The sequence below is a fragment of the Panthera pardus genome, unplaced genomic scaffold (genome assembly GCF_024362965.1).
Source record: "Panthera pardus isolate Hobbes unplaced genomic scaffold, ASM2436296v1 HiC_scaffold_17, whole genome shotgun sequence".
Taxonomy (NCBI): domain Eukaryota; kingdom Metazoa; phylum Chordata; class Mammalia; order Carnivora; family Felidae; genus Panthera; species Panthera pardus.
This window is the reverse complement of record NW_026526732.1, coordinates 45002272-45030267: the sequence shown is the minus strand read 5'-3', so window position 1 is coordinate 45030267 and position 27996 is coordinate 45002272. Positions and strand designations below refer to the sequence as shown.

The window sequence follows — 27996 nt, the reverse complement described above, 5'->3', positions numbered from 1 at the left end:
TAAAACTGGTCATACAAATGTCTTACAAGTAAAAAAGATTTCTGCTTCCTGGCAAACCACGAAATTCAGATCAACCCTCCCACAGTGAACAATTAGGAAATGCTGAAAAAACAAACAAACAACTTGAAGATATCAGAGAGCTAATGATGAAATAAAAAAAAAGTAGGGGGGCACCTGGGTGGCTCAGTCAGTTAAGAGTCTGACATCAGCTCAGGTCACGATCTCACCATTTGTGAGTTCAAACCTTATGTCGGACTCTGTGCTGACAGCTCAGAGCCTGGAGCCTGCTTCGGATTTTGTTTCCCTCTTTCTCTGCCCCTTCCCTGCTTGCACTCTATTTCTCCCTCTCTCTCGGAAGTGAACATTAAAAAAATTAAAAAAAAAAAATTATAGGCCCATGAAACAATAGAAGAAAGAAGCTAAGAGAGGTTATCCTAGCTTTTGGGGTTATTTTTCCTTCAGGGCTACCTGCCATTTCTCCAAGAGATTGCTAAGAGGCAGAGAAGCTAGATAAAGCATTCCTCACACGTATGGACCTAGGAGAGGGGTCAGTGAAATTTCCTATAGAGAGAGCCATAAATAATTTTGGCTTTGGGGGCCACTTGTTTCTAACAACTACTCAACTTTGCCATTATTGCACGGAGCTAGCCTTAGGCAATATGTTAATGACTAGGCATAAGGGTGTTCCATAAAACTTTATTTACAAAACCAGCTAAATTTGGTAAGCTAAATTTGGTCTATGGGTCATAACTCACCAATTCCTGGGTGAGAGGTAAAAATTGGAAACCATAGACTTAAACTCTTAGACTTCAAGGCCCTGGTAAAGTGTCCTTGGCCTTGGGTTGGGATTCTGCTAGGTGAGTCAGATGGAGAGTGGCTCTCCCAGGGACTCAACTCTTGCTCTAAATCATCTGAATCCTTGAGTTGATTAAGGTGATTAGTGCCCCCAGCCCTCTAGAAGCAAATTTAAATCTTGTCTGAAGAAATACTATTCAAGAGCCTCAAATTATGTCTATAATTTTTTTTAATGTTTTTTTTTTTTTTTTTTTTTTTTTTTTTTTTTGAGAGAGAGTAAGAGTGCAAGCAGGGGAAGGGCAGAGAAAGTGGGAGACAGAGGATCTGAAGCAGACTATGCACTGTCAGTGCAGGTCCCGACATGGGGCTCAAACTCACAAACCGTGAGATCATGACCTGAGCTGAAGTCAGACTCTTAACTGACTGAGTTACCCAGGCGCCCCCATCTATAATTCTTTTATATAAAATATTCAGCTCTCAATAAAAATATGATCAAACATATGAAGAAATAAGACTTTACAAAATTAAGACAAACAATAGATGGTATAAATAAACCAACTGAAGATGGGCTTTAAAATATTTATACTCAATATGTTCAAAAAAATAAATGGCAAAATAGAAAATGCTAGCAGAAACTGAAAATTCTAAGGAAGGACCAAATGAAAAATACACTACCTGATATTGAGAACTCAATGGATGGATTTCATAGATAAAACAGTTAAAAGCAGAAATAGTGAATTGAAAGGTACATCAGAACATTCAGAAAGAAGAAAAACAAAATAGTAAAGAACATAAGAGGCAGGGGGATAAAAAAGAAGATAATTTTTTATCTTATAATTTTTTATCATATAATTGAGAGTCATAAATGGAGAGAAGAAAGCAAGAAAGACATAATATGTAAAGGAATAATAGCTGAGAATTTTCCAAATGTAATGAAATACATCAACTCACAGATTCAAAGAGCCTTATCAAACCTAACAGGGAAAACATAGATAACTAAAACCACTCCTGGGTCATTATAGCAAAACTACTACTACTACTACTACTACTACTACTACAAAAAAAAAAAAAAAAAAAAAAAAAAAAGGATTATACACCATGACCAAGTAGGATTTGTTCCTGAAAGGCAAGGATAGTTCAATATACAAAAATCAATGTAATACACAATCCTGAAAGTTTACCAATTAAGGTAAATAGGATCTTTAAATATTTCATATTCTCCATTTTCTCAATGTTTTCTTTTTGAAACTCTAAATTTATTAGACCATCTCATTATATCTTTCATGTTTTTCAACTTCCTTTTCTGGATGATTTCTTCTCGACTATACTCCAGTTTACAAATTCCCTCTTTGTCTGTCTCTAATATGCTATTTAATTATTCCATTTAATTTTTAATTATATTTTTCCTTTCTAAAAATTCGATTTGGTTTTTCCCAAAGTTGCTTACTTTTTTTACTGTAAATTTTTTACTTAATTATACATACAGAAAAGTATACAAATTATAAGGGTACCTCTTGATGAATTTCCACAAGGTGAACACATCTGTGTAAACATCATCCAGATCAAGAAATAGAACAATTCCCAGAAACCCAGAAGTTCCCTTGTGCCTGTTCTTTTATATATGTGTGTGTGTATATGTATAAATAAATAAATGAATAAATAAATATACACACATATATATATTTATATTTACACATATATTATATATATATATATATATCTTTTTGAGACAGAAAGGGAGAGAGAGAAAGAATGTATGAGGGAGAGACAGAGTGAGAGAGAGCGAGAGCGAGAGCGAGAGCAAGAGTGAGAGAGAGAGAGAGAGAGAGAGAGAGAATCTTAAGCTGGCTCCAGTCCCAGCACACAGTCCAACTTGGGGCTTGATCTCATGACTGTGAGATCATGACCTGAGCCGAAATCAAGAGTTTGACACTTAACCAACTAAGCCATCCAGGTTCCATACATTGTGTGTCTTCTACTATCTCATAGATGAGTTTTGCATGGTTAAACTTTGTATAAACTTAATCACATAGCATTTTCTATTTATGTGATAATTACATTATCTGAAACATTTAGGGTCTCTGTTATTTATTGGTTCTGAATTTATGTTTTTATCATTTATAATTTTGAATTTTGAGCTTATGTTCCAAGAGACAAATCCATGAGAATTCTGTGGGGACTGATTCAAAATGCTTCCCTACAGGAAAGATTTATTTTGTCCAGGATTCTAAGGAACTATTAATCCAGAACTCTTTAAGTCAACTTTTGGCTTTAGGATTACTTGGCTTACATATGTAGAAAAAGTTCAAACCTCAATCTATATGAATGTTAAGATTATGGCTGCAAACTTTCTAGGAGACATATTTTATCCCCTTACCTGGAGCTAAATCCTTAAAAACAAATTTCTTTTAATCTCCTTTTGCTAGAGGTCAGATTTTCCTCCATCTCTTCTTTCATTGAACATGTGATCTTTGGGGGATTTTGGCTTCATGTAAAGATCTCAGTTCTAACTCTCTACCTTATATGGACTAAAGCTTGTCATCTGTCCTCCATTTGAGGGTGATTATTTAGCACAACCAAGTATTTTTTTTAATGTTTTTATTTATTTTTGAGACAGAGAGAGACAGAGCATGAGCAGGGGAGGGACAGAGAGAAAGGGAGACACAGAATCTGAAGATGGCTCCAGGCTCTGAGCTGTCAGCACAGAGCCTGAATCAGGGCTCGAACCCATGGACTGTGAGATCATGACCTAAGCTGAAGTCGGATGCTTAACCGACTGAGCCACCCAGGTGCCCCAGCACAACCAAATAATCTAATTTAGCAGTGCCAATAATGTTACATCATGAACCTCCAAATGTGATGAAAAATACACATCATTCATGTAGCATTTTTAACAAAAATGTTTGACCTCAATCAAATCATGAGGAAGAATCAGAAAAATTCAGACTGAGGCATATTCAGTTAAGCATTAGACTCTTGATTTCGGCTCAGGTCATGACCTTATGCTTTTGTGGGATTGAGCCCTGTGTCGGGCTCTACACTGACTGTGCAGGGTAGACTTGCTTGGGATTCTCTCTGCCCTTCTCTCTCTGCCCCTCTCTCCCTCCGTTTCTCCCAAAATGAATACTTGAAAAAATAATAAATAAAAATTCTTTTTTTTTTTTGAGAAGTTAAAACACGGGTCTTACATGTGTTTTCTTGAGTGAAGCAAATACCTGAATCATTAATGATATAGCTTAAAAGGAGACTTTGGAAGCTCAATTTACTTTTTGTAAAGCTCAAGTATCTGACATCTATTTTATAGTAGTTTGGGTCTCAGTTAAACAGAGCAAGGGAAATAGATATGGAAGTACCCAAGACAAACGTGAAAGAATGGAAAAACAGACTCTTAAAGATTTAACTAATGATTTGTTTAGGAAATGATGTGGAAGATATAATACTAATAGCCTCCATGAAGATGTCTATATCATATTCCCTGGAACCTATGAAATTACATGTCAAATTACATGGCAAAGAGGAACTAAAGACGCAAATAGAATAAAGATTGTTAACCAACTGACTCTAAAATCGGGAGATTATCCTGGATTATTTGGGAGGGCCAAATCTAATCTTAGGGTTTTTTTTTAAAAGGTTTAGAGGGTGGCAGAGAGAACCAAGTAGATGGCAGGGTGAGATGGGTTTAGCCTGCCATTGCTGGCTTTGAAGAGAGAGGAATGGGGCCATAAGCCAAGGAAAGTAAACCTCTAAAAGCCAAAAACAAACACACAGACAACACTCCAAAGAAACAGATTCTGTCAACCCTGTCAACACCTCAATGTTAGCTCAGTAAGAACCATTTTGGATGTATGACCTCCAGAACTGTAAGAAGATAAATTGTGTTGCAATACACTAGTAGGTTTGTGGAAATCTGTTACAGAAGGAATAGGAAACTAATATGGATGGATATGTAGGGAAGAAATCACCAGAAATGATTCTTGGAATGGAGGTGTAACTTACAGAAATGGAGCAGTTTCACCAGGAAGCAGCTTTGGGAAGGGGTTAATTCCGAGCACTAAACTAATAGGAGAAGTCCAGTGAGTGGTTTAGAGTCAGGCTTTGGAGTTAAAGAGGCCTGGTTCTTATTATGGCCCTGCCTTTTATAAGCTGTTCCAACTTCATTGAGATACTAAACTTTCCTATGCTTCTACTTTTTTGCCTGAAGTGAGGATAATAACAGCACCTACTTCATAGAATATTATAAAGAGAAATAAATGATAACTTATGCAAGGTCCTTGTGGTTGGCTGGCATGTGCTCAAATGTTGGTTATTGAGAATGATGATGATTGTGATGATACAGAAGGCACTTCCTGTGCATTGTTTTTTAGTTATTACGGGCCATTAAACAAGCTTAACCACTTGTTTTATGACTAAATGATCAGTGTAGGGATAAAAATGGAAATTAAATTACCTTGCTTTCTTGTTTAGAAGGGATGCCAGCTGTATGTACTATTTCTGTTTGAATTATTATTCTCTGGACTTGTGCATGTATGCACTCTCAGACTTAAAGTTAGATGCAACTATATCCATTTTCTAGGTTGATATTTTGCTCCTTTTTAAAGCCAGACCTCACATTTGCCCTTATAAAACCTACACAGCTGGCCAAAAGTCTGATGAGATTGCTATGCTCCAGGAGTGCTCGGACTGGGAAATAACTGTATCTTAATCCTATGCCCTGGACCCACAGAAGGAGCAATTAACAAGAGATCCAAGAGACAGAGAATAACAGAACTTGGCTAAATAGGATTTATTATCACTTCATTGCCCTTCTATTTAAAGCTCCACACTCACCTAGAATGACCTATGCCTTAAAGACCATGTTTTCTCCTTGGAGATGGAGTTCTTCCTTCCTGGGGCTAATAACAGGTATTTGTACATCTGTTAGTATATCCTAATTGCTCATGAAACACAAAGTTTAGTAAGTCAAAGTGCCTGCTCTAGAAGAGCTCAAGTCTGGTGGGAAACCGGCACCCAAACAACAAATAGCAAAAAACCAAAACAATTTCTTTGTTTCAGGAAGGATGAGACCAAGTACTTCCCATGAACTGTGGACATTCATGGAACATAGGTGGCAGCATGACAAAGGACAGTTCCCCAGAAGAAAGTGAAAACAAAAGTGACTCTGGTAAATAGGAAGTCTGTTTTCCAACTCTAGCTCTCTACTGTCTTTTTGTGCATTAAACTCTACTCTGCTTTCCAAAAAGCATATAGAAAGGAAGCCTGGGTGGCTCAGTTGGTTAAGCGTCCAACTTGAGCTCAGGTCACGATCTCTCAGTTCATGGGTTCGAGCCTCGTGTCAGGCTCTGTGCTGACAGCTCGGACCCTGCTTTGCATTCTGTGTCTCCCTCTCTCTCTGTCCTTCCCCTGCTCGTGTTCTCTCTCAAAAATAAATAAAACATTAAAAGAAATTTAAAACAACAAACAAAAGCATATTGAAGATAAGCCACAATCAATAGAACACAGGATTGTAAAAGAACACTGTTTCAAACTCTGAGAACCCTACCTAACAGACCTCTGGACTATTTCCAGTTTTTGGCTATTACGAATAAAACTGCTAAGAACATTCATCTACAAGTTGCTTTTTAGGCATATGTTTATATTTCTCTCTCAAAACCCAGAGCAGAATTTCTGGGTTACAAGGTAGATGTGTGTTTAAACCTTCTCTTATGAGGGAATCAGCAGTGACCGTGAAGACAGAGTTTAAGTAAATATAGGTTGACTAAAAAAGATTGTTATTTTGTGATCACATTAAATTTTTGTCAGGACCGCAGTGTTATTTAAATATTTTGGAAATCTTCTATCCTAAGTTCAAGCCTCAAACTGGAACTCCTTCCAATCAAGGAGAATGTCTTAACTGAAAAGATGTTAGAGTGCTATCATTTTTCAAGTGTTTGCTCTTCTGGATCCATACTCCGCCATTTTGTGCCATTACTAATAATGCATCTCACACCTCTTTTAAATGGAGTCCTCTGTGTTCCCACACAGAATGGTTCTGTTTGGTTGGGGAAATTGGCATAAAAAGAAGCTCAAACTATTGACAAAATCACTGGGATTATACATGATCAAAAGCTCTCTGTTGACTCCCCTCATCAAAACACTTTTTTTTTAACCAGATAAAAAATCATCATATCTTTCATTCTGAAGAAGAACTCTCTCCACAAATCACCTTAAACATATTCTAGGATTTTATCCACTCTGTTTTTATTCATAAGACATTTGCTTGCAACCTAAATGGTCTGTGATACAGGATTTCCAAAGTGGTCCTTCTCCTGCTAACTGAATTAGATGCCTCGCAAAAGACGACAGCAATACCAAGTTAGCTGGACTGAAAACAGATACTGCTAATCCAAATATCAACCAACTTCCTAGAGACACTGAGGCTGCTGCCCATATGCGTTAGAACAAGAACCAACAAGGACCGAGGGTGCCATCCACAGGGCATCTCTGGGCCTAGGCTAGCAAACCATCAAAGCTGAGATGTCAACACCCCTGCATGGTTACCTTTTAATGAGGTTGTTATTTGCATATATTTCAGTAAGGTTTCAACCTTTGATTAAAGGGGGGAAAATAAAAAAAGGTTTAACTTGTCAGTCCAACCTTCCAGCAATAGGGAAAACTGAAACCAATTGTGTCTGTTGGAAAAGTAGAAAGAAGACTATTGGTTTAAATAGGGATTTTAAAAATTCAAAAGGGGGACACAGCACTATTGGCTAAAATAAATCTAGGGATGCCTTTGTATTTATGGCACCTGTCATCAGAAAATCTCAGTGCCCTTCATGGCAAGGCCCTGAGGAAAAAACCTTTTCTCAGTTATAACTATAAAGAAATTGTAACAGAGACTAAAAGAAAAATCCATGTTCTAGTCAAAGATTCTCTTGTGTATTTATAGGAAGCTTTTATCTAAAAGTCAAGTCAACATATTCTTATACTGAGAATTCAGTGGAGTCTACAATTTCCAATACATTCTTATATTAACATTAGGCACTTGGAAGACATTCATCTTTTTATAAAAAATTTATTTCTCTGTAAATACAAATTCCAACATCACAAACAATAGTCCAGTGGAAAAATACTTAGCCATTAACATTGAAAACTTTTTTTAATTTAATAAATAGAACTTTGGCATTCAAAATTCTAGCTGTAAACCCTATTAGAAAACAAAAACAAAAAAACCCCTTTACAAAAAAAGAGGCAAGAATGATAGATCAGAAGGCATAAGCCAACCAGTGGCTTCACATTCTCTTTACAATAACTGTATTTCAATTAAGTCATGACCATTTTATTTACACATGAGGTATTCTGGGTGGTTCAAAAACTGAACCTAGTTTACAAAAACCACCAGTCACAGTGACTGATTATACACTCTGCTGTGCTTTTAATGTAACCACCTAGCACCTTACTACTTCTTGTCATCACACCAATGTGATGCCAAATTTTATGTTTCTGTATTTAAATATTTATACACATATGTACACACATATACACACAAATAACTACATTCCGAAGGAGTTTCCTGCTCACTATACTGGGAAAGGACTGGGCTCCAAAGACGTATCCGATACCCTCCTCTCAAGTTTCCTAAAGTATTTACCTAGTAATGAAAAACTGCTCCTTGCTTAAGAAAAAATCCTTAATCAGGTCTATTTACAGAAGAACAAGGTGCAATAATCATCAACATTCTTATAACTCATGTAAAATAGAAATGAATGCTTACTGCAGGCAAAAAGGCACAAAAGGTTCTCTCTGTATGCAGCTGCAAGTGTTGTTAATGAATTACTGATTTGAAACTACATTAATATACTCAATACTTTTAAATTAGAAAATTCTAAAAATCCAAAAGCTCTCCCCCTTCATGATTAAATGTATAATATTATCATACAGTAATATGCCACCATGGCAACTTGGGGTAGGTTAGAAATTATACTCTTTATAATCAAATAGGAAATCATTTTTCTTGTTTTGTGAACACCAAAATTTGCCCCAAATGGAAAGAAACAAAATGAATTAACTTTGGCTCTGAGAGCTACAGCTACTGGCAGTTTCAAACGATATAGTCTGAGCAAGGTTATGAGAACTGCTTCTTACTATAATTACATATCTACAATGATAGAAATTTACATAAAAGAATACCAATAATCCAAACTAAAGGTGTGCATGAGCTGAACTATGCTATGTAAAAATATAGTCCAAGTTCTCCGCTGCTAAGTTATTCAATGAACTATTACTGATATCGAAAGAACATTTTCCCAATACAGATTTCTTTGAAAATATCCTCTAAGAGATTTCTATTAATGTCTTGAACTATGACAAAATTAATTTATAAGCTCATTAGTGAGTCAGAAATGTACAATATCCATTTTAGCAACACTTTCCGGCCCTTGAGATTGTCTCCAACAAGTTACTGAAAGAAGTCTAATTCAGTTTAATAAGCTGTCATGACCAAAATAAGTTTCACTAAAAAATAATATTGTTAATATTAAATATTGAACCCCATTTCAAACATAAGAAGGGGCCACACTTAAAAAAAATTCAGGCATGACTTACCCAGTCAACACTTGAGCTTTTAAAATTAGAGGCCACTGAAAATTTATTAAGTTAAACTAAAGTCATCCTTTTTGGACATCAAATGAAAAGACAACTATTGTGCCTTTGATTCAGTTAATTTTATCTGCATAGGTAACTGGGTCTTTTATTGAGATACTGTTACTTTATCCTTGCTTTAGTGTGACTGGGGCAGAATAAACTCAACTTCAAAACCCAGCAGATCAATAATAAATGTTAATACTGCATAAGACATTTCCTAAGAAGATAAGCACTTAATTCACAGAAGCATAATTAAAATTTCTTCACATACAAGGAAATTTTCAAATAGATTTAACTTCAAAATTTAGGTTAATTTTCATCTCAGGTATATATCAGTATAATAACTTCTAAGAACATCCCAGTTTAAACTAGGATAAGACACTACAGTGTTTCTATCTGCCCATCTTACTCGACCTAATAGTAAAATCTTTGCTTTCAATGAGATATCACTATTATTACATTCTAACACAAGAGGTTATCTAGGGAGAGGGCAATTTTCTGAAAAATAAAATAAAAATTAAATGCTGACAAATTAGACTACTACTAGTTTCATTACCCCCCACCCCCAATTCCCTCCAAGGCTTTCTACTTATTATTTAGGTCCCTTCACAAACTCCAGACTCCAAGAGATTACATTTTGTAATTCAGAGTTATACCTGAACTATCACATCTTATTTCCCTTTTTTATTTATGGGGGAGTATACATGTTGGAAACTGAAATACATCAGTAGTAGTTTGTCAATTTTTTACTAAGTTAAAACATTTTTATCTCAAGACAAATAAATTAAGTCAAATTCTGTAAGTTTTAGAAAACTTGTTTAAAAAATCAAATTATTTTATCCTAAGCCAGAAAACAAAAATGTATCTACAGTATATTAAAACAAATGACCAAAAGTTTGTTTAAAACAACAATAACCATAAAACCCCAAAACATATACTAAAAAACCTCAAAGACATTAAGAACCGAGTGACCCAAATCAGCGATTACTTATGTGCATTAGCACTATCACTTAGGGTGCCTTTATTTCCCAAACCGTGGAGGCTGGGGATAAGGGTAGGGATTTCTATTCAGAGAGAATGTAAAAATGTGTGCTGCATATCTCTTATCTCTTTCAGATGTTATTATCTATTTTACTGTAAAGGCCCATTTTTCTAGATACTTTTACAAGGCAGAATTCTTTGCATCAGATTTTTGGTATAACTTTACTGCTCCCTGATTGTCTTCAAACCGCCAACATTAAGAAAACAAATGAACACATTAGAATGCCACGTTCTTACCAGTGACTTTTCCTTATTAAGTTAGGGACCTTGGGATACAGAATCACTATAATGCACTGATTTCTTAGTGCCCAGATCCTAAGAAGCAAGAGTAAGGAATACTCAGGCACTGAACAGAAACAAAGTCTGATGTCCTTACAATGTATTATAACTGACTGTTGCAACATAACCTTAAAATAACTTACTGAGCACTGCATATAAGCCAAATTTTGAACTGAATGTCTTCGTGGGTAGTTTCCTTGAAGTTCTTATCCCACATATGTTTTCACTGCTGAAAATATTTAAGAAAAATCTTTTCTAGGAGCAGCCTTTATACCAGTATTTAAGCCTGGCAAAAAAACCCAAAACAAAACAAAACAAAACAAAAAACAAAAACCAGACACATGATCTGTTCTTGCCCCAAACAGTATTTTCCTGCTTGATTACCACCCCTTATTCCTTCTCTCTCTTATTTAGTCTTGACCTGTATGAGACCTGGTTGCATCAAGAAAACAAACCAGTTTGTAAAGGACAATGATTGCTATAAGTATTCAAAAGAATGCAATAAATGCTCTAAAGGCATTAAAACACATAGTCCTTCCAAAATACCAACTAAAACAGGAATATACTCATTTGGAAGTTTAAATAATTGTGTCTACTTAACAATCAGTTGCATTTCATAGTGATATATCCTGTATTCCTGAAGAAGAACTAACCTGGTCAAGTTTGTATTCTATGAAAAACCCTGTTTTTAATGTACTTTACTTAATAAATGGAATTGAAACATCACCTGGTTTAAATTTTATGTTAGTGATAATTCAGATATAAAGAATACAGACTGGCTTTTCTTAAAACATATACTTTATGTTTTAAAACTTTAAAACATATACAAAACTCCTGAAATGTAAACGTTTGAGAATTGGATAAATAAACTACTGTTCCAGAGTGACTTTTCAGTTAATCCTTCTTTTACAACAGCCTTAGAAGGTTTGCATTAATTCTTTATGGCTTTGTTTACATTGATATATGTAAGTAAATAGTAATTGTAAATAGTAAGGGACATGTTAAAATTAGTTCAGATTATGTTAAAATGCCTTGTGATATATAAATTACAATGCTAATGAAAAAGATCATCACATCAAAATTTCATACCTCTAAGGCAATCCACAATCACTCTGGAAAAATAGCTGACCTATCTACAGTACTAAAATCAACCCAATCCCACAACCTCATCATCTCAGCACAGTGGTTGTTCAAAATACAAATGGTTTTGCCAGCTGTACTACTATTAAAACACTTGCCTGCTGTTGAATACTCCTGTTCAGCCAGCCCTTGAAAACCCCAAAGTACAACACAAGCTTCTACATGAAAGAAAAGAAATACAAGAATAAACAGTGTGTGCCTTTCTTAGAAGCTTTGCTTTGACCCTAGAAATCCTTATAATTTTGTGAATAACACACATGCACACACACACGCCTGCACGCGCGCGCGCACACACACACACACACACACACACACACACACAATTACAGATAAAAAAATCCTACCCCATTATCTGAAGGGCACTCTTCACAGCTTGGTCCTACGATCAGTAGTTTGAGAATACAGATTTTTTTTTTTTTTCTTAAACACTTTATCACATTTTTCAAATAGTAAGTCATTCTTTTGGCCTGATTAGATGAGCCCCTTTGAAACCTCATCAAACCCCCTTTCTCATCCCAATAAAACAAATTTACAGAAAAAAATCCTATGTGTAAGCGATATGTCACTTGTGACTTTCCATTATGGCTCCTAAAAAGAAATATGAAGAACTGTAACACAGCAGCATTTAACAATAGGTCATTATTGCTGTGGGACCAATAGTTGATCATTGGGTAATGCAGTTGTCTCCCATGTCCTGAGCATAGCGGTCTGATATTGTAGTCCTTAATTCGTCAATGTCCCTCCGTAACTGGCATACATCTGACAATTTTTTAGTGAGTGTTTCTGGGCTGTAGTCATTCTCAGTCTCTTCAGCTGAACAGTTCATTGCTGTGGAAATAAAATATGGAGAGAATGTCTCAAACTTTTCCAAATAAAGTCACTTTAGGATTTTTAAACTTAATTATAAGTAGAAATATAATGCCATATGCTGAACACGAGTCCGGCTAAGGTTTAAATTATGTATCATTCACTATTAAATAGATCTTACTACTTAGTCCTGTTAAAATTTTGCTAATTAAGTCGCATTAAACCTATATAGTAATACAAATGTTCAACATGTTTAAAGGATGACAGTATTCCCAAAGTAGGAAAAAACATGCTCTAATAGCTCTCATCAAGCTCAACTACAGCATTCATTTCTTCTGACTTGACAAAAATATGAAAATCACTTCTGTTTTCAGGGGTGATAGCTTAAATTTTTATAGACTGCAAAGTGGGTTTATTGACATGGAAACACAAATTTCCAAAATATATGGTTAAGTGTATATATATATGTATATATACACATATATACATATATATGTACATATATGGTAAGTATATATATATATATACTTATATATATATATACTAACCATATATGTACATATATATGTATATATATACCATATATACCATGTATATATATATGTATATATATATGTATATATATGGTAAGTATATATATATATACTTATATATATATACTTATATATATATATATACTTACCATATATTTATATATGTATATATGTATATACATACCATATATTTATATATGTATATATGTATATATATACCATATATACCATGTATATATGGTATATATATATGTATATATATGGAAAGTATATATATATAAGTATACTTATATATATATATACTTACCATATATTTATTTATATATATATATATATATATATATATATATATATATATATGTGTGTGTGTGTGCATATATATATACAGGGTGAGGCCCTGAGTCAGCTAGCTTTAATTATTTTCATCAGTTCCTTTCTTTGTCAGCACATCTCAACCTAAAAGCACACGGAGCCAATAACTGTAAAGTAAGTCTTTCCTTCTACCATCATTGGCACTGGTAGCTTACTGGAGGCGTAAGAGTCAGGTTAACTTATTTGTTATTTTAACAAACACTAACTGAACATGATCCAGGCACTATGCTAGATGCTGAGGCCAGCAAAATAATGGATGTAGTGGCTTATTCTTAATGATTTACATGCACTTTCATAAACAAATAAGCACAGTCAAGTACTGTGAGAGACCTAGCACCATACACAAGCTACAGTGGCACAAAGAAGAGGACAAGAAGCTTAACTGGAAAGGGTACAGGTTCACTGGATAGGCCAAGGAAGCAGAATGAACAAAGGTATGTATAAAGGCAGAAAACCAAAGAATCTGAGGAACTTCAAAAAAAAAAAAAAAAAAAAGTCAGTAACCAGCTCTAAAATGGGAGAGTACAAATTATGAGAGGAAAGTGCCACGAAACAAGGCTGGAAGAGGCACGTGGGAGCTGCCTATCTCTATTTTGGGGACTGTAAGTATTAAGAAATCAGAATCACCATTAGGTTAGATGAACTCTGGCAGCAATGTGAAAAAATGCATTAGTGGGGGAAAGTGGGCTAGACAGTGCAGATAAAGGAATCTGAAAGCTTTATTTAAGGCAACAGTGCAATGGAGTTGTAATGGTAGGAACGAATGCTAGGAAGGACCGGTAGAAATGATACAGCCTAACCATCATAAGTTGGGTAGGGATTAGGAACTAGGCACAGGAAACACACAGATAAAAGCAGGAGCAGGATGGAAGATAAAATTCTAGGTTGGGATGATAGGTGGATGGTGGTGCTACTCACTGAGAGGAGGAGCAGGTTTAGGGAGGGAAGAAAGGTAGTTTATGTTCTGGATATAGTGAGTCTATGATGCCTATGGAAGAGCTGGTTCTAACGTAAGGTTAGTATAGTCAAGAGCCCAGAAGGAACATTCTAGGCAGGGTAAGAGATAAACGTCCATATGGGTCAAAGGTACGGTGCTAACAGAAAACTAAAGAATGTGGATAATATTACTCAGAGAAAAATATACAAAAAGAGAAACAAAAGCATACAAATTGTTGAGGAAGAAGTAAAATTTTCACTATTTGTAGATGACACTACTTGCAGAAAGCCCTGAAGACTACCAAAGAATTGATAGATTAATTCAGTAAAGTCACAGGATACAAAATTATAGAAATATAGAGAAATATGTTGCATTTCTATGCACCAATAATGAGGCAGCATAAAGAGAAATTAAGAAAATAATCCCATTTACAATTGCATCAAAAAGAATAAAATACCTAGGAATACACTTAACCCACGAGGTGAAGACTTGTACACCATAAACTATAAAACATGGATGAAAGATATTGAAGATGACCCCAACAAATGGAAAGATATACTGAGCTCATAAATTGGAACTAGTATTGTTAAAATGTCCATACTACTCAAAGCAATCTATAGATTTACTGTAATCCCTGTCAAAATACTGACATTTTTCATAGAATTAGCACAATACTAAAATCTGTATGGAACTACAAAAGATCCTAAACAGCCAAAGAAATCTTGAGAAAGAACAACAAAGGTTGAGGTATCACAATCCCAGATTTCAAGGTGTATTACTACAAAGCTGTAGTAATCAAAACAGTATGGTACTGGCACAAAAACAGACACATATAGATCAACAGAACAAAGAGCCCAGATATAAATCTATGCTTATATGGTCAATTAATCTTTGATAATAGATGCAAAAATATATAATGGGGGAGAAGGACAGTCTTTTCAACAAATGTTGTTGGGAAAACTGGACAAGCTACATGCCAAAGAATGAAAGTGGACTGCTTTCTTAGACCACACACAAAAATAAACTCAAAATGGATTAAAGACCTAAATATGAGACCTGGAACCATAAAACTCCTAGAAGAAAACATAGGCAGTATTTCTTTGACATCAGCCACAGAAACATGTTTCTAAATATGCAAGGGAAACAAAAGCAAAATCAAAATGTTGGGATTATACCAAAATAAAAAGCTTTTGCACAACAAAACAAAAACCACCAATAAAACAAAAGACAATCTACTGGATGGGAGAAGATACTTGCAAATGATATATTTGATAAAGGATTAATATCAAAATATATAAAGAACTTATACAACCCAGTACCAAAAACCCCACAAATAATCCAATTTAAAAAAAGAAACAAACAACCAACAACAAAAGATTTATGGGAGACACCAATATTTAAGTGGCAGAGAATTCCACAGAAGACTGAGACTAAGCAGTCATAAAGATAGAAGCAGAACCTAGAGAACAAAGTCATGGAAACCATGGTAGCAGCGCATTTACAAAAAAGGGTGGGATGAAAAGCATCAATGGACAGTGGATGGAGTGAGGAGATTCAAAATGGACTGGAGATTCAAAATAATCCACTGGTTTTTGACAAGTGAACAGTCTGGTCAGATTTTCACAGTACCAAACTATAAGGTAAGGAGTATAAACTTTAAATACTGGAAGGGGTATACACTGGGAGGTGAATGTGGCAAACTTCTTGAGTCTTCCTTTCATTCACATTTGGAAATCTCTCTTAATCTGATAACTGGAAAGGTTGACAAATACTATACAGGAGAATACAAATGCAGAAGGTTACAAAAGAACTGAAGGCGTGACCAGCTCTAAAATGGTGAAGAAAATAAGTCTTTTGTGTGTGAGCTTTTGGTTGCTCTGAGAGATCACTGCTAACTAAACCACCCCATGTTCACCTGGCAAATTCTCCCTCCTCTAAGATTCAACCCAAACACCAGCTACCCACGGAGTCTTCACAGCCCTTCCCAGGTAGACTTAATTAGTTTTCCCTTTAGGCTCCCACCATCCTCTGTCCATATCTCAATTATAGTACTCATCACAATGCTCTAGTAGTTTATGTGTGGGCAAGGGCAGTGTTCAATTGCATTATCAGCATCTTAGTACCTGGACCGTATAAGGCATTTAAAAATTACTTCCTGAGTGAGTGAATATACTTAAACTTTCAAATATTTTTTACATACCCACACTCATGTGTGTACATACACATCTATGAAGTGGAAGGGAAAACTCTACTGACATCTCTGAGCACAGTTACAGTTTCATTTAAAAAGGGATATACTTTGATCAACAGTATTACTTGGTTTGCCAAAACAACTATCATGATGCCAGATGGTGGAATCTTTTTGATGAAACTGCAAATAAAACTAGTTCCCAGTCTAGTTACATTATTAACCATATTATTAGATAACTGCTCAATACAACATGGTAGGTGCATAATACTTAAAAGTCTTACTCCATTCATATCTCTTTACTTATGTCCATTTCTTCTGTATTAAAAAGAGACCAACATATGTCAATATCATAATGATTTAGAACCACAAGCGGAGATGTGTGTTTCTGCAAAAGTAGCACAAAAGGACTCTAAGATATTCCTGGGGCAGCTCTCTCGCAACTATGTGTGGAGAAGGTTGGAACTGAGGGATAATGGGTGGGTGACACACTGAAAGGGACAAAGTCAGAATGTATGCATGACAAGGGCAACAGATACATGGGCCATGAAAACCAGCTCTTGTGACAGCACTGGTACATATATTAAGTCATTGCCATAGAACATACACTGCATAGGAAAGCAAATGAGTATCTTTTCTCAAATAGTTTAACGCAGACAGATGGCTGGGTCATTAACTTAGAGAATTACCACATGAAAGCAAACAGAATCATTGCTTTTAGAAGAGTAACCAGGAAATCACCCCTAACTACCACTCCAGTCACATATTAACAGATTCAGCAGAGCTCATCCACACAGGCAGTCTGCCAAGTGGCAGTCTGAATCAACTATGAACCTGATCACTTCTATAAGGATAATGAAGTAATAACGGTTATTTACACACCTACAGATTTATTCAGCGATTTATAAATCTAAGTAGGAAAGGACATAAAAACAAATAGAAAAAAGGCAGTCAGAAATTCCTGATTCATGAAGACAGGTTTCTAATTGCTAAGCGATATAGTAAGGACAAGGCATCAGCCACTTACATCTGATTCCCAGTAATAAGGAAAGATTAGGCTCCTTGCCCTGAGCACGCTGATTAAGAATACTACACAATGCCTTCAAGTCAAACAAACAATAGGACATTTCCTTGAACAGCTGATCAATCACACTCAAATCAGATAGTGGCCATTTAGTGAGTACTGTCTGCTGCCTGGATTGGTCTCCTTCCTGGCCTTGATCCAATAAAGAGCACGTCTCTTCTGTTTGTCTTTGGTTCTGCAACGCATAAAGAAAACAAAAATCAGGTTGTTAGATCAGAGGAAGGTACTCAAAGGACATACAGGTTAACATTTCCCACCGTCTATAAACAAAATGATAGAGTCCTATTACATTCACATTAACCAAGTTTAACTGCATACACACAGTAGGGAAAAAAAAAAAAGAAAAAGAATTTAAACAGTGAAAATGATTTAATGGTTCCTCTGGACCATCTCATGCCCCAGGGTAAACCTGAGAAAGGCAACAAATCCAGATTCAGTGTCTAGGAGCATCTCATATCATATAACATCACCTGATAAGCATCTGGGTTATGTATGTGTTTTTTTATGATGAGATTTACCCCAAGAACAAAAAGACCTATGAAGAAATTTTAAACCTCATGCTATAGTTTTACTGTTAGTAGGGATAATGATTTAGTTACTTTAAACTATCTGTTGCAAACTGAGGAAAAAGTTTTTATGTTTTGTTAATGTTGACAGGTACCAAAAGTTTCAGCAAAAGAGAAAAAGAAATACAAGTATAAAATCAAAGAAGGAAACAAAACCCCTAATAATCTTGAATTGTGAAATCCAAATTGGAAATATCAATATGAACTCATAAATTATCATACTCAGAAAAAGCTACCTTCACCTTATCCCCCAAACTTCACCATCTATCTACTCTTCATCCTGAAAACTGCTAATTAGAGACAATATAAAGCTTTCGAGTTGGAACTCTATTTAAAAATTACCAAATAGCTTGCACTGATGAGGAAAAGATTTTTTAATAGATGAATGCCAGCTAATAAATATAAAAATAACTAGGAAAAAATATGATTTTAATCACGTAATGATCCACACAATTAACACCAGTGAATACGAAAACCATCAAGGGAAAGGGTGCTAATAAACCGCATATTCACACGGTTACCTAAGTAGCTCTCCACACATTACCTACTGTTTGCAGAGGCCATAATGTAACAAAGGGAAGAATAAGTCTGTTATTTTAACCATTTTAACCCGGTGAACTCAGTATTTCTGTCACTTACAGTGGGATAACCAAACATATATAGTTTGATGATATGAACAATGCCTACAAAGTATTAATGACAAAAAAATGTTTGACTTGACTTACTGACATCTTTAGTTCTTCTTGTAGCTTATAAGAAATAGAAGGGGTAAAGAACAAGATAAATGACACCATGAGGAGGCAATCAGGCAAATCTAGGTCTGACAATCTGTAACTCTATAAGACAACAGGCCCAGGCTTGTCAACAAGTCACTAACATGAACAAAATGAGAAACTTTAGCTTTATAAGACAAAATAAAATGCAACTCATGGTCTCTTTTGATTGAATGCTAGTTTCAACTGTCATTATAAAAAGCATTTGAATTTCCCAAAGGGGAAATTTTATTATAAACTAGGTATTATCCAATATCGAGGAACATTATTCTTACTGGGTGTGACAATGGTGGTATGTTTGTACAGGAAATGTCCCTAACTTTTGGAGATGCATTCTTGGGTATTTAGAAGCAAAATGTCATGATTAGAGTTAAAAAACTAAAGTAAGTATTTTCTGTATAATGTAAGCCATATATGTCAGCTTATAATTAAGTGAAGAAAGTATAATCTGTTCCAATGATGAAGTGTTAACATTGCACCCTTCTTAAGGATTTTCAAGGATAATTTTGTTTATATTCAATTTACACTTTATTCAATTACTTTGGGACCTAATCTCTATATAGCATTTGACTGTTGTAGTTAAGTCTGTGGAGGTGTATTCTAAGACATGAAAAAAATAAAAGTTTACCTTTTTGATCATAACTTTGTAAGAAACCTAATGGATTTAATTAACTGACATATCAAAATCCAGTCTTCAACTAAAAATATTCCATGATATATACAAAATAAGCATGTGCTTTAACTTAAGTACTGAATCATTCTTTGACAGCAATTTGAATTTTTTTTTACTCACATCAAGCAATGTTTTTGTTAATCTCTGTAGGTTTCTTTCTTTCTTTTCCAGCTCTTCCATCATCTTTTGAGTAGTCAATTTTTCTTTAGAAAGTTTCCCTTGCATAGACTAGAATAAAGAGAATTGGAAAGCAGAGAATGTTGTTAATGCTAAAAGCAAAATGCAGTCAGGTAGGTAGACAGGAATACAGGCTCTGAAATACTTTGGGATCTGTCCTCCCCCACCCCTTGGAAGATGAAGCCTTCATTTTCAAACAACCCTTACTGCATCTAGAGTGGATGACAACAAAGGAAAAAACAAATATCATCTTTACCAAGAAAGTCGACAGTCTGGGTAAAACATGTTAAACCTAAAGCAGCTGGTGTTGAATGCTATGTTACAAACAGCTCTTACTAATTGATTTTTTGTTCATGTATTCAGAGTGTTTTAGCAAATCTATACCTCCCATGCTCCACACCCCATTTTTCTTGTGGTTAATAAAATACAAGATAATAAGATCATAAGACCATCCTCATTTTCTATCATTTGAAACATAGCTAAACACACTTCTCTCAGTGTATGGTATTCTGAGCAGTGAATATGATGAATTCAGGCCAAAGGTCTATTATGGGACTTTGATAAATGAATCTCTTAACTCTATAAATTATAAATTATCCATTGTAATAAAATTCTGAGTGTACCAAAACAGTATATAGGATATTTTAAGAGTACTTGGGTCACTTCAGCTGCTAAGTCTGATTTTCAGCCACACACCAAAGATAAACTTGCCATAAACTCTGTAGTTATCAGTGATTTCTAGAGGTTTTAATTAACACTTTTTCCTTTTGTGAAATCACAAGATCAATAAATATTTGACAAGAAAAGAGATTTCTTTTTCCGCCCCCCTCTCAGGACTATATTTATTTAGTCCCAATTCTGAAACTACTTCAGCATGCTGACTGCTTAAATAGTACACAATACATTATGAAGGTTCACCCCCCCCCCCCTCATATTATCTCTGGCTAGAATAAAAAAAGATAGCTGTCACCATGGGTTGAGATAAGATTCTGTAAATATAAAGCAGATTTCTTAGTAACAGATATTCAACTTTGTAGCTTATTACTTGGATTTGTTTGCTAAACTCTATAAAAAATTGTTTTAAATTTAATAACTCATAAGTTGGTTACAAATGAATTATGCTCTGGGGTGCCTGGGTGGCGCATTCAGTTAAGCATCCGACTCCAGCTCAGGTCATGATTTCCCAGTTCATGGGTTTGAGTACTGCATTGGGCTCTATGCTGACAGCTTGGAGCCTGGAGCCTGCTTTGGATTCTGCGTCTCCCTCTGTCTCTGTCCCTACCCAGCTTGTGCACAGTTTCTCCCTCAAAAATAAACATTAAAAAAAGAAAAGTGAATTAAGCTCTATAACAAGTGTATTTCCTTCCAGGGAAAACTTTATATCTCACAAAATTTAACCTCACAGCAGAAAGTCACATGGATTCTGAAATTCCTTTGTAACTGCATGTGAATGAACCAAAAACCTATTTGAATGATATGTATTTATTTATCTGGCTGAAGATCTAAGCTTACAGGCATAACAAGATTATCTGACTGGAATCTAGAATCTATCCTAAATTTTCTTAAGATTTTTGACTATCTTATTAGCATTGTGGAGGAAAGGCATAACAGTTAAGCTACTCTAAATCTAACATTTTAACAATAAAATCTGACCCTGAGAGGCATTTTCACAATACTATAATGTAATCTAGTGTTTTATATTTTTACCAGTTCAGTCATACTGAATGTGATTAATAATTAGCAAGCAAATCTGACTAACATGTTCATATATAAGACTAAATTTAAATCAGTGAAGAAACAGGCAATTGTCTCCATCAGATTAAATACGAAATGTCTGGCATTAGTGCTATTTTTCATAAGAAAAAAATCTGGATTTGGGAAATATATTAAGCTTAAGATGTTTGTTATGTTGGTTGGGTTCAGGGTACTTATGAAACAGTCCTTTAATAGGGGAAAGAGTTCACAGATAAACTTATCCTAAAAGGACCATATGTTGTATAACCACTAGACTAATATGAGGGTATGAGTGCCATAGCTGTCTGACACAACATTCTATCTATAAGATTATTTCTCTATCCTAAATTGTATGAAAAAGCATATGTTTAAAGCTTAAGAAAAAAAGAGAAAGGAAAATTTCTAGTAATCTTAGAACGGGATTACTAACATTAAAAACTTTAATTTTCAAATGTCTACAGTATGTCTATAAATTTCCAGTTAATCATCTTTTAAAAATTCTAAGTTACTAACCTATATATATTTATCACATTCTTTTTAGAAAATTTTTTTAATGTTTATTCATTTTTGAGAGAGAGAGAGGGTGGGGGAGGGGCAGAGAGAAAGGGAGATAACAGAATCTGAAGCAGCTCCAGGATCTGAGCTGTCACCACAGAGCCTGATGTGGGGCTGGAATTCACACACTATGCGATTATGACCTGAGCCACTTAACCAACTCAACCACCCAGGCACCCCTATCACAATCATTCTTAAAGTTGAAAAATGGTTTTAAAAACATTTGTTGTTTTGATCTAAATATCTAGAAATGCTATCTTTTGTCCCATAAACAAAATAGCTTAAATGAAGGAAAGACAGCTGTGCCTTCACCAATAAATATCATGTATTCCACAAACGCGGTTTAAGAGAAAGTATTTTGATTAAAAACTTATGTTAGCAGTTTTACTATATAAACACACACAACTCCATCCCAAACAATGCACCTATATGTGCGCGCGCGCACACACACACACACACACACACACACCACACACAAAAACACCATACAAGAGTTTCACAAATACATTTCTTCATGCAATCATTCATTTAGCAAAAATTATAACCAAGCACAGTCCAGTCTGTGCACTGGATGATGATGCCTCAGTGAATAAACAGTCAAAACTCTGGCCCTTTCATAACTTTTACTAGGAAGTAAAAGATCAAAGAAAATAAACAATGTGTAAGTTACATAGTCTTTTGTATTAGAAATTGACTAGCACTTTGGAGAACAAATTCAGCATGGCAAGGGAGAGGAGGTGGAGATCGCAAATGGAGCAGAGTATAGGCTCATGGAAAAAAGGTGACGTTTGAGCAATGGCTTGAAGGAGGTGAAAGACTGCATCTCATAGATATCTACAGTGTGTTTCAGTCAGTGCAAAGGTTCTGAGCCAGATGGTGTCTTCTGTGTTGAGAAAAAGCCAGAGAGCCAGGGTGGCAGAAAATAGTAAAAGATGAAGTCAGAGAAAGCACAGATTGTGTAAGGCTGCTGAGCCAGTGAAAAAACTTTGATTTTTACTTTGGAAAAAATGAGGAACCATTGAAAGATTCTGAGAAGAGACATGACATGATCTGGTTTTTGTTAAATAGGTCACTCAGGCTGATGAGAATAGACTTCAGGCAACCAAGGATGGAAGCAGGCAGAAATAATTCATATGGAGAATAAAGATGTGTTGGACCAGGGTGGTCAGGAGAAGTCAGATGCTAGATATATTTTGAAGGTAATAAGATCTGCTCACAAATATGAGGCAGAAGAGAAGGGTAAGTCTAAGGTTTCTGGAGTGAACAAATGGAAGGAAAAATTTTCCATCAATAGAGAAGGGCCTGAACATGGATGGTAGAGTAGGTTTTACTATTTTCTCTTTGGGGAAGGAAAGAAATTCAATTTGGATTTATTATGTCTGATATGTCAAGTGGTACTGTTGAGTAGGGAGTTGGATATACAAGTTGTAAGGTCAGGAAGAATTATGAGCTGGAAGAACTTAGGGAGTAGTGAGCAGACACATTACATGCAAAGCCATGGGACTGGGCAAGATCACTAAGACAAATACAGGTACAGAATTCTAGGAAAGAAACAGACCTTTTTTGAAATATGGTACAACTTTTTGAAAGCATTTTACATGTCTGCACAATAAACTTTAACTTAAATATCACAAATGCAATTAAACGTATCCCCCTAAATTATAAGAAAGAAAACTTCTAATAAGGTACTTTGTCCAATTTTTATACACTAGCCTACTAGTCTGCCTATATCTTTATTATAATAGGATTTATGTTACAGATGTTAAATTTATTGTGTCTAGTTAAATAAAACAAGAAAATAACAAAACTTTAAAAAGAAAGTTCTTCTAAAATTTTTTCATTTAAAATTTTATTGTATGTATTTCAATGATCTAGATATAGGGCATAAGTAAATCAGTTTGAATTTATTGAGAACAGATACAGAGTTTCATGCTGTTATGATTCCATTAGTACAAATACCACTATTCTTGTAACAGCTTACGTAACTATACATGAAAGGTAAGATCATGGTGCTACTAGCATTAGAGATAGCGGTAAGAGGCATGTGTACGTAACAGAAAGGTAATAATGGCATCTACAAAGCATTAACAAGGGGAATGCATTCTCTGAATGAAATTGATATTTTTTCTCAACACCTTTTATTTTATTTTTAAATAGTTTTTCTTTTGTTTTAATGTTTACTTATTTTGAGAGCAAGTATGCCATGTGCACGAGCAAGTTGGGGAGAGGCAGAGAGAGAATCCCAAGCATGCTCCACACTGTCAGTGCAGAGCCGGATGCAGGGCTTGATCTCACAACCCATGAGATCATGACCTGAGTCTAAATCAAGAGTCGGATGCTTAACTGACTGAGCCACCCAGGTCCCCATCAACATCTTTAGAAAAACTAGTTAAAAGAAAGATCATCTCCTAAATGAGGCCACTCCTTAAAGACTAGGAGAGGTGGCTGTTTTACCTAATGCATAGAAACAACCACACAGTCAAAAAACTTTTTGACAGAGTCAAAAAGAACCAGAGGAATATATTCCAAATGAAAGAATAAGAAAACCTCAGAAAAAGGCCTTAATGAAACAAAGATAAGTGAGTTCAAAATAGTAGTCATAAAGATTCTCACCAAGGTCAGCAAAACAATGCATGAGCAAAGTAAGAACTTCAACAAATAGAATATATAAGAAAGTACCAAGTAGAAGTCATAGAGCTGAAGAGTAGAATAGCTTAACTAAAAATTTAACAGATGGATTCTACAGCAGACTAAATGAAGCAGAAGAAAGGTCAGTGAACTCAAAGACAGGGCAGACTTCATTCAATCAGAATAGCAACAAGTAGAAGAATGAAGATGGCTTAAGGGACTGAAAGGACAATCCTAAGCAAATCAATATTTGCATTACAGGGTCCCAGAAGGAAGGAAGAAAAAGGGACAGAAACCTTATTTGAAGAAATAATGTCTGAAAACTTCCCTAACCTGGGGAAGGAAAGAGACATCAAGAGCTAAGAAGCCAAGAGAGTTCCAAATATGATGAACCCAATGAGACCCAAAGGGGCACATTATGATTAAATTCAAAACTTAAAGACAAGGAGAGAATCCTAAAAGCAGCAAGAGGAAAACAACTTGTTATATACAAGGGAACCCCTACAAAATTCTCAACAGATTTTGAGCAGAAACTGTGTAAGCCAGAGGGTGCAGCAAAATCTATTCAAAGAGTTAAAAGTACTGTCAACCAAAAATAGTTAACCCCACAAAGCTGTCCTTCAGAAATGAGGGAGAAATAAAGAATTTTCCAGGGGCACCTGGGTGGCTGTTGGTCAGTTAAGCTTCCCACTTGGGGTCAGGACATGATCTCATGGTTAATGAGTCTGAATCCTGCATCTATGCTGACAGTAGAGAGTCCGCTTCGGAGCCTCTGATCCCACTTCTCTCCTCCTCTCTCTCTACCCCTCCTTAACTCGCACACACTCTCCTCCTCTCAAAAATAAACCTTAAAAAAAAAAACAAAACTTAAAAAAAAAAAAGGAGTTTTCCAGACAAGCAAAAGCTGAAAGAGTTTATCACCACTTGACTAGCCTTACAAGAAATGTTCAAAGGACTTCTTTAGGCTGAAATGAAAGGGTGCTAATTAGTAACAGGAAAACATGTGAACGTATAAATCTCAATGGTAAAAGTAAATATATGGTAAAATTCAAAATAACACTGTAAGGGTGGTGGGTTAATCACTTATAAGGGTAGTATGATGGTTAAAACAAAAAAGTAGTAGAAACAACTAACTGTGATAGTTTGTTAATGGATACATAAGATAAAAAAGAAATAGTGGCAACAAAAATATAAAAAGATGGGAGGACTGCATCAAACTAAAAAGCTGCTGCATAGCCACACACACACACAATGAAAAGGCAATCTAACAAATCAGAGAAAATAACTGCAAATCATATCTGTTAAGTGGTTAATATCCAAAATATACAAAGAACTCATAGAACTTAATTAGCAAACAAAAACAATAAAAAACCTGATAAAACATGAAGTAAAATGAGGGCGTTTGGATAGCTCAGTTGGTTAAGCTTCTGACTCCTGATTTCAGCTCAGATCATTATCACACGGTTTGCTGAGTTCGGGCTCTGCATCAGGCTCTGTGCCGACAGCATGGAGCCACGCTGGGATTCTCTCTTTCCCTCTCTTTCTGCCCCTCCCTTGCTCTTCGTCCTCTCTCTCTCTCTCAAAAAAATTTTTTTTTTAATTTAAAAAATGGGCAGAAATTCTAAATACACATTTTTCAAAGAAAATATACAGATGGCCGACAAGTACATGAAAAAGTGCTTAACATTACTACCTGTCAGAGAAATACAAGTCACAACCACAATGAGATATCGCCTCACATAGTTAGAATGGCCATTATCAAAGACAAGAGATAACAAGCTCTGGTGAGGATGTGGAGAAAAGGGAACCCTTGTGCATTGTTGGTGGGAATGTAAACTCGTGCAACCACTAAGGAAACAAGTATGGAGGTTCCTCAAAATATTAAGAATACAACTGCTATACGATTCAGCAATTCTACTTCTGAAAAACACTAACTCAGAAAGATATCTGCACCCCCATGTTCATTGCAGCATTATTTCTAACAGCCAAGACATGGAAACAAACTATCCACTGATAGATGAATGGATCAAGAATGTGTGATATATACAATCTGGTTTATACAAATGGAATATTAATCCAACAATACAAAACAAGAAAATCTTGTCACCTGCAACAAGGTGGATGGACCCTGAGGGCATTATGGTAAGTGAGGTAAGTCAGACAGAGAAAGGCAAATACCATGTGATCTCACTCACCTATGAAATAAAAAAAAAACAAAAAATCCTCAGAGATAACAGAGAATAAATTAATGGTTGGGGTGGGGAGTGGAATTAGGGAAAGGGGTAAAGAGGTATAAAGTTCCAGTTATAAAATAAGGCCTTGGGGATGTACTGTCCAGCATGATGTCTACAGTTATATTTGAAAATTACTAAGAGAATAGATCTTAAAAGTTCTTATCACAAAAAAAAAAAAAAAAGTAAACTATGTGGTGATGGACATAAACTAGATTATTGTGATCATTTCACAATATATAAAATAACAAATCATTAGATTGTACGCCTGAAACTAATATGTTACATATCTGAATAAAAAATAAGTTAACAGTTAAAAAAAAAAAAGGTATAGAGTTAATGGTAACAGCATAAGATTTTGTAGTAACACAAAACTAGGTTCTGGGTCTACACCCTATGTGCTGTGCAACCATGGATAAGTTATTCAACCTTTCTAGGTTCCAAGTTCATCAGAAAGAATTTCCAAACTTGTAAGGTATTGTGAAAATTATGCAGTGTGTATACAGACATTTTGGGTGCCTGCCTAGTCTCAAATCCCACAAGTCACAAGCGGCCATATTTTAAGAATTCTGCACCTCTCAGGTATAGCTCACTGAATCAAGCAGAGTGAACACTTAACCACACCTGAGAACCTGGGATGCAGAGTCTAGGAGTTCATCTCTTCATGATTGGAAATGAACTACAGAATGTAAGAGGCTGCTATGTGAGCTAAAGAATAAAGGGAGTCTGTGTGCACAGAGAGAAGAGAATGAGACACACTGCAATGAGAGAAGCAACAAAGCCTCTTCTTTCCTGAAGCCTGGTTTTATTCCTTCTGATGGGTTCCACAGTATCGCTACGTTCTTTCTACACAGTGGTTCTGTT

The 27996-nt window shown here is 35.3% G+C and overlaps 1 protein-coding gene across 2 annotated transcripts in view; it reads right to left on the bottom strand.

Moving 5' to 3' along the window:
- Nucleotides 1-7830: 7830 nt before the first annotated feature.
- CEP85L (centrosomal protein 85 like) overlaps nt 7831-27996 on the bottom strand; it is a 169237-nt gene continuing 149071 nt past the window's right edge. For both annotated transcript variants that reach the window (XM_019418202.2, XM_019418200.2), the window contains 3 exons: nt 19928-20035; nt 17739-17970; nt 7831-12702 (listed from right to left, as the gene is read on the bottom strand). In XM_019418202.2, coding sequence (XP_019273747.1) covers nt 12539-12702; nt 17739-17970; nt 19928-20035 — 504 coding nt within the window. In that variant the 3' untranslated portion in view covers nt 7831-12538. The remainder of the gene's footprint in view (nt 12703-17738; nt 17971-19927; nt 20036-27996) is intronic.